The 8,574-nt window shown below is 37.5% G+C and overlaps 1 protein-coding gene across 1 annotated transcript; it reads left to right on the top strand.

The window, feature by feature from the left end:
* Positions 1-6,275: 6,275 nt before the first annotated feature.
* LOC110885047 lies at positions 6,276-8,090 on the top strand. Its single transcript, XM_022132745.2, has 6 exons — positions 6,276-6,782; positions 6,908-7,054; positions 7,456-7,491; positions 7,586-7,696; positions 7,802-7,840; positions 7,925-8,090. The coding sequence occupies exons 2-6, from the start codon at positions 6,976-6,978 to the stop codon at positions 7,999-8,001; spliced, it is 342 nt and encodes a 113-aa protein (XP_021988437.1). The 5' UTR covers positions 6,276-6,782; positions 6,908-6,975; the 3' UTR covers positions 8,002-8,090.
* Positions 8,091-8,574: the final 484 nt, after the last annotated feature.

Raw genomic sequence — 8,574 nt, 5'->3', positions numbered from 1 at the left:
AAGCTTTGACTATTGCTTTGACTTCAGTTCTGACCCGTTAAAGTATGATTTAGATATGCCTTAGGACTCTCTTAGGACCAGGTTACATGATGGTATAACCCTCTGTGACCGGTTCGTTGTTTGTCCGAGTCTTTTACACATTTCCGTTAAATGCTTAAAAGTTGACCGTAACGCCCTTTCTAATTTAAAACGAGAATTTCGGACATGTGAAAGAACCATAACCTTAGTTACTGATTTCTAAGCATGTCCCTAAAATTTCACGTCAATCTGAGGTCCAGAATAGGAGTTATGCTAAATAGCGCAAATTACGGAAACTTTGTAATTAAATAGCGCAATTAGCATAACGCTTATCTAAACCCAGATTTCGACATCAAACCTTTTACACACTGATGTAAAATAATATTTTGGGATTTTTAAAGATTTTTAATTACTTTTAACCTGCTCATAACCTGCGGTTATGGCAACGGTTCGGTAAATACCGAATATACCCTTTTCGGCCATAACTTGAGTTCTACAAGGTCTTTTGACCCGATTCCAGTTGCTACTGATTTTAAATAAAAATAAAGTATTTTAGACTTTATAAACTGTTCAGGAAACCCAAATTTCCTGTAGAACTCAGAAACCTCTTTTATAATCTTTAAAATGACCGAAATACCCCTACGGGGCATAAAATGGATTTAAAATCGTTACGGGCATTATGGAAGGTATCCTACAAATACCACAACCTCTTTGAAGCATATTGCCTTAGGAAACCAGTGTAGGACTCTTACGGTTACCCCTTACGCCTTTTGCGCGCACGGTTCGGCTTATGTAACTGGTTTACATAAACTAGCCGAAACGGGTCAAACCATATTGTTTTGACCCAAAAATCCAGAGTGTGGTTATTATACCCATATAAAACAAGTCTTCAAACTTGTTGGGTCCAAATCACATTCCATTCACGGTTTTCGCCTTTCACACGATTAAACCGTAACTATCCTTTGAAACTGACCGGTCCAAGCTACGGCTAAGTTAAAGACCCGTTAGGATTCTAATAGGTTATATTAAACCTCCGTTCCAGAATAGGAGACCAGTAAAAGCTATCTGCAATTTATTTCGATTTAAGGACTTATACTTGCAAAGGTAAATACTTTTAACTTATTTTCCGTTATACGGGCTTGGGCTACGGTATATAGCATACCGCTTGATCGGGCATCAAATTCTCCACCGTTGAGTGGGTAGTTGAATAAATTTGATCGGCTCGTTTAAACAGTCTTGTTACTTAAAAGCCTTTGGGGGGTTAATGACCATGTCCCGGATATCCCTGGCATCATTTTACGAAATGGCCACGACTTAAGCGCGGGGTGTAGGCGTACACCCGTCAGTGCACAAAAGAATATGGTGGTGTGTCTATTGATCTTTAACCCGGACTTGATCCGGGCTACTGAACGCATAAGGAACATGTAATCCGTTCACAAGATTATAAATTTAAATAATTCTCCCAAGTTATAAAAGAGTTTGTGCCTTGTGCATTCAAATCAGTTTTAATAAACATTTTACAAAAGTGTCGGTTGAATGTATTTACCAGTGTAAACTGACGTATTTTCCCAAAAAGACTAAATGCAGGTACTATGCGTAATTGGCTGGATATTTCTCCTTAGCATCATAAAGAGTCTCGCAAGCTTAAGATGCCTACGTCTGTTGAACAATACTTATATTTTTATTTGATCCCCTGTGGATACCTTTCGACTATTCGTAATACATTGATATTACAAACAATGGTTGAAATATAATTATCTTTATGCTTCCGCTGTGCATTCAAATATTGTGTGGTTTGACTATATTGTTGCCAACTACGTCACAGTAATCCCCCACCGGGCCCACCGGTGAGACACGTGGAAATCGGGGTGTGACAAAGGTGTTGAAGTAAAACATGGTTTAAATCAACGTTATGTTTTGTGGAACAATGCATGCTCTACTGATATTAACATTTATGCGGTATTGTGAAAATGCATACATCCAAGCCTTGAGACTGTGGCGATAAACCCTTAAACAAATTAAAGGTTTATCTAAGTTATGTATATCGAATTCGGTCATTCCTTCCAATCCAAACAAACCCAGGATTTCAGGAACGGGAGTTGTCAATTCCTATGGTACCACTACCTACTAACGAATGGCGTGATCAATGTTAATGAATGTATTGTTCCATGTTAAACAAACCAAATGTCATACCAAAATGAAGGCATGTGATGTAAACAATTGTACTAAGTATGCACACAATGGGCATAAATAGCATGAAATGTAATGTGAAACAATGTACTAAGTACGCACACAATGGGCATACATAGCATGAAATGTAATGTGAAACGATGTACTAAGTACGCACACAATGGGCATACATAGCATGAAATGTAATGTGAAACGATGTACTAAGTACCACACAATGGGCATACATAGCATGAAATGTAATGTAAAACAATGTACTAAGTACGCACATAGTGGGCATACATAGCATGAAATGTAATGTGAAACAATGTACTAAGTACGCACACAATGGGCATACATAGCATGAAATGTAATGTGAAACGATGTACTAAGTACGCACACAATGGGCATACATAGCATGAAATGTAATGTAAAACAATGTACTAAGTACGCACACAATGGGCATACATAGCATGAAATGTAATGTAAAACAATGTACTAAGTACGCACACAATGGGCATACATAGCATGAAATGTAATGTAATCATGTACTATAATGTACTAACGAATCATAGCAGGTATATGATGTGAAAACATGGAAAGCATGAAAGTAACAAGTAGGCACATGTGTTTCACCCCAAAACAGTTTAGAAAACAGTAAAAGATGGGGTTCAATGTACTCACCTGAGATTGCTTTGAAGTTCTTGTATAAAAACCAAATAATGCTAAAGATCACGGAATATCAAACGACACCTAATAGGTAGCTATGTTAATATACCGGACCAAAATCGGAAGGATCGGATAGTATGCGGGTTCATAAACCAAACGAGCATGGAGACTCGTGAAATATGGTTTAACAAATCCTACATACTAAAATGAAACCTAACCTAAGTGCTTGCGACCCATTATGACTCGTTTAGGTAGCTTATGCTACCTTAATGCGTCGTTCCCGTAGAACGCGTTTAGAACGCCTAACATCGTGGCCATAAGGTATAACCTCGGAAGGTTATAGCTATGTTCACCTAATGTGTTTGGTCGGATCCTAATGATCGACCAAATGGGTCGGGTTCGAAAGTATAAGCGATTGTTTAGATCGCTTACCTTACGACCCTATATATGCACTAAACTAAAAGTGACGAGCTAAGCATGTTAGGACATGCTTAACTAAGTTTAGAAAACAGGTTTGGCATCAAAACAAACGGCTTTGATGCTCACAAGTAGTTTGGTTACAAAATACGCAAGAATGCGCATTTTGGCCGAAACTACGACTCGTCACTGAGCCTAGATAACGTGGTAATTAGTAGGTATAGTTGCCATGGACTATAACCATCGTGATCACGCTCACGTTATGAAGTTCCATGAACTTCGTGTTGACTATAGGCTGGTCACACAGAAAGTCAAGCAAAACTTTGACTTTCGGACTCGAAAAGCGAATAAAAGAACGAAAGAACACTTACGAAGGGTCCCCGAATGCTAATCTAGATCAAAATGGCTCAGGTATGAAACAAAGGTTCCAACTTAGAGCTTTAGATCAGATTTTTGTGGGTTTTAACCAAAAGGGGGGGGGGTATTTATAGGAAAAGTAAAGCCGTTAGGATCGTTTCTTGAATATCGTGCCACGATCTTATGCGTACACTTGTCAAGATGTTGTGGTGGCTCAAAATGACCCTTAACTCCTGAGATTGTGAAAGGGCATTGCCCTTTGGTGTGTTTGAAAGGCCAAATTTTGCAAGAAAACAAAGTTTCTGCCACTGTAGGGGCCATGCGGCCCGCATCAGGATCAGACAAAACTCAGGCGGGCCGCCTGGGCATGTCTGATCTGCACATACTTTCAGAAATGGCAGTTTTGGTCCCTGTTGCATGTTTAAGCCATTTCCGACACTTCTAAGGCCCATAAAGCCAACTTTAAGGCCCTAAAATGATGCCTAAACATTGTGGACATGAAACATGCTCAAAAATATGTCGGATGTTGGTTCGTTTGGCCGTACGATCGCGATGTTCGGTAAATTACGACGGAATGCGCATAAGCGCGAAAAACGATCCAAATGACGCGACGAATGGATTTTTCTCATGCCAAACACTAAGGCATAATATTATAATGCTTACATAAATTTTTGGATGTCCGGATGTATTCAGAACGTAAGTTATGCGCGAAAGTGCAAACTTGTGCACTTTTTGACACTTTTAGTCCCTGAATGATCCAAAAGTTTATTTTAGCATACCAAACCCCTCAAAGCCTATTTCTAAGCTATGTAAAGGATTTTTATGGTATGTTTAACTTATGGACATGTTCCGGAATGTTCGTTACAGTTCAAATTGGCATACTTTCGCAGTTTGTCAAGTTTAGTCCCTGTAAGCGAATTAACTTGTTTTTGCCATACCAAAGCCTTCAAAACTTATTTCTAAGTTATATAAAGGTTATTTAAGGTATGTTGAGTATATGTTGATGTTCCGGAGTATTTGTCGCATTAAACTGAGTACGTTTATGTCACCAGTTTGTGTATAATTCTCCAGAAAGCGATGTAGAGTTTGAAATTGAACAAAAGTCAAAACATGAAAAATGTAAAACACAACCAAACAAACATTGGGATCAAATAACATTGTTTTATTGATAACTGAACTGTTCACAATGATTACAAGCACAAATGTTACACTATGACAGCCGACTATACCACCAAGAACCCCCAAAATCAGAGCCCTGATTTTTTTGAGAGAACTAAGAGAGGATATTGAATGATTATGGATTTGAGAAGAGGATTTCTTGTGTGAGGTGATCGAACAAAGAAGACATATCAGATCAAATGTGAAAATTAGGTCAAATTAGATAAAATCACAACAAAATTTGATAGGTTAGAATAAATTACTTGAATTGCCGACTTGGTGCAGTGATTAGAAGTAACATTCGTTCCCAAAATTGATTTCCCTGTAACCTTTCAACATAACCTTCAACCATACACAATTAGAGCAGGGTGACTGCAAAATCACGGTTGCTTCATGGTAAAAACATCAGTTTCTGCCACGAGCCCTCCGGATTTTACACCGCCAAAAGTCGATGATAATCAAATTGATGATGTTATGGATAGAATTAGGGTGAAGGTTGTAGTCGGAGGAGGATTGGCGATAGGTTTATGTAAATGGAGGAACGTATGAGAGAAACATCTGCAAAACACCAGTTGAATCAGAGAAATTTTAGAGAGAGGAAGAAGATTTGAAAGTGAATGAGGAAGCGAGTGTATCTGTATAATTGTAGGGCAACGGTTGAGGGAGCGTACCCACGTAGCGAAAAACATGCAGAAAACACAGGAAACTTTAACTGGCGTTGAAAAAAAACTGCCATTTTTTTGGGGTTTGAACGGATGAGATTAAATCTTGGAGATAACCGCCTGAATTATTACGGTCAGGATTAACTAAAACGTGGGTTTGACCGACGGTTACATAGCGGCGAACAATTTATTAATAATTACCTCACTATACAGAGTTAAATAAATTTCTTGTTGTTCCTTCTGGTTTTCAATTATTATAGAATTATACTTCAATAATTACATAAGTTATCCCATTAGTTGTAATTTTTAAACTCGAGTTCGAGTGAACCTCATCACTAATCTATAGTAAATTTCTCAAATAATTTTTTTTAACGGCTAATTTCTTTAATTTCCTGTTGTTTGTGGGACTTGAACCCAATACCTCCCCTTCCCAACCCCTTCTCAATTAAGTATATGTAAAATGTTCTATAATGATAAGGATCTACAAAGTTTAAAATTTGCAACCTTTGAAATTACCTATGTAATTATTAAAATCTGAGGACCAACTCTACTAAAATTACAAATCACAATGACTAACTAAGCATTTAACTCCAACAAACATGAGAATGGAAATTTCAAAATATAAGTATATTATTATAAGTATAAAAATATAAGATATAATTATAACTAACTAAATATTATAAAAATACATATATATATATATATCTATATCTATATCTATACTATTATAAAAAAAAGAAGTGATGTACACACATGTAATTTTAGATGACGTTCATCATTTTATGCAATATGTACAACTAATGAAAGCTTGTTTTATAGGGACAAAATTGTAAAGAAATCTAACATTTTAAGACAGCACAAGCGTATAAAAGTAAACCTCCACCTGCGTTAATTGTCGAAAGCTATTCAGTTCCCATTCTACGTCTCTTCCTTCTTCGACCATTCCTCGCAGGTATTACAACTTTGGTGACTCTCCAACTTGATAGAGAGACCGATGGTTTCTCTTCGAAGGAAACATTTTCTCACTCTTTCTCTTCCAAACCTCCTGAAGAATGAAACCATCTGAATGTAATCGAAACCATGGCAGTGTCTTCAACTATCTACAGAACAAACCCTACGCGTCATCCTCCAACAACGGTGGCTTTAGGGTTCTGTCGCAAGTCAGGGTTATTAGGATTCGGGCAGATGAATCTTGTGGTTCACATGTTTGATTCAGGTCGAGTTGGAGTGACTTTACGGCGACAGAAACTAACATGGCGTTGTGAAGATTTCTGGCGAGACGATTAGGGTTCCGACGAGCCCTTTCAGTGCAAGACTGCCATCTCTGTCAAAAAGGTATTTTCTTTAATTCGATTTCCTCTCTTATCCTCCATGGAAGCTTCTGCAATTGGCTACACCTTTGTACTTCTAATCTGGCGTCGTTTCGGTCCCTAAACTACGCCCTCTTGACTTTCTTACAGAACCGATCAAACAGGAACCAGTTTGGATCATAACAAGGATTCGGAGATATTTGGAAGCTGTGGTGGTGATGGATTGGTGCGGAGTTTCGTTAATTGGCCTAATTTTACCTCCACGAGTAGATTGGTTTCTGGTCCGGTTCATGGATGGTATGATTTTCAATTCATTTATTATGTATGTTTATGGAAATGGTGATTGGTTGAAGTAGATGTTCCTCCATTCTAATGTGCGGCTTTCATAGGGTTTTTTCCTGTATGTATTGTATGAGGATTCCTTCATTGTAATGTGCCCGAGATAGGCTTTTATGGGTTTCTTTTTTGTGTGTATTGAGGGTTCCTCCATTGTAATGTACAGTAGATAGGCTTTTATAGGGGTTATTTCTATGATTTTTGGTATTTGATTTGTTGTGAAGTATGATGTACATAAATTTCATCATGGATTATGTGGACTTCTTCAGGATTTTGTTATTAGGATTTTGTTATTACAGTACCCAATGTTTGAAACCCTAATTACAAAAGAACATATTAAAATTGGGCCCATTTGAATGCAGAAACTGAAACATCTTGCGTTTTTAGGGATTCACCAGGTAATTTTGCTTTTTTTTTGCATTTTTCGGTGGGATTAATCAGCTTTTAGGATTTTAATTTATCATATATTACTTTAATTTCATACGATTTCAGCTGTTCTAGAATCGGAATCTTCCGATCTCCAGCAACAACTCGCCGACAAGGAGGCGGTTATCGGAGATCTGTACACTTTGGGCTGCTACTATATTCCCCAATTAATTTCAGGTAACTGCCAAGAAAATTTTATGCAAACGCATGAACCCATAAATTGTAAAGGGCATAAATATTTGGGGATATCATTTTTAAAAATAGTACTTGTTTCTTTTGTAGGTCATAAAAGGCACAATGTGAAGGCCATAGTTGTTACAGGTAATGTTAATGCTTAAAAACTTGATTGTTTTTTTAAACCATTAGTTGTAATGTGAACTTAATACTTTAATATGATTGGCGCAGGTGCAAAAGGCAAATTTTCTGGTGGTTTTGACATTAGTGCATTCGGTGCACTGCACTGCAGGAAGGGAAATGTATGAATATTGTAAACATTGCGTTCTGTCTGTGTGTCAACTAGAGATGGAAATTAGGTGGTTTCACGGGTCAAAATGGGTCATTTATATATGAATCGGGCCAAGCTGACCTTAATTTTTGCAACATCTTTTGTCCTAGCTTTTGAATAATTTTTAAAAGTTATGATATAGCTTTTGAATGAAATGAATTAGGAGGTTTAATGTTTGATGCATCAAAATGGGCTTCACAAGACTTTTAACTTGTTTGACCCATAACTCATTCAACCCATTTTACTGGTTTCATTTTACTGGGGTTAGGTTTTTTTAGGTTTTTGGGGGTGGGGGTGGGGGGGGGGTTTAGGTTTTTTTAGGTTTTAGGGGGGGGGGGGTTAGGTTTTTTTAGGTTTTTGGGGGGTGGGGGGGGGGGTGAGGTTTTTTTAGGTTTTTGGGGGGTGGGGGGGGTTAGTGTAATTTTGATAATTACCCTACAATTTTGATAATTACCCTACACGACCAAAATTACTCTACTTGAGCTTTTACAAAATTACCCTACAGAAGTTCAAAATTACTCTACTAGAGTAATTTTGAAGTTGCTGATAA

Source organism: Helianthus annuus, chromosome 10 (assembly GCF_002127325.2).
Source record: "Helianthus annuus cultivar XRQ/B chromosome 10, HanXRQr2.0-SUNRISE, whole genome shotgun sequence".
In the NCBI taxonomy this organism is placed as follows: domain Eukaryota; kingdom Viridiplantae; phylum Streptophyta; class Magnoliopsida; order Asterales; family Asteraceae; genus Helianthus; species Helianthus annuus.
This window is presented reverse-complemented; position numbering and strand designations above follow the sequence as displayed.

Bases quoted from the DNA above. Each gene is read 5' to 3' on its own strand.
- LOC110885047 (XM_022132745.2), top strand. From the start codon at position 6,976: ATGGATTGGTGCGGAGTTTCGTTAATTGGCCTAATTTTACCTCCACGA. The intron at 7,697-7,801 runs GTAACTGCCAAG...TTTCTTTTGTAG, and splicing joins TATTCCCCAATTAATTTCAG to GTCATAAAAGGCACAATGTG. The intron at 7,841-7,924 runs GTAATGTTAATG...TGATTGGCGCAG, and splicing joins GAAGGCCATAGTTGTTACAG to GTGCAAAAGGCAAATTTTCT.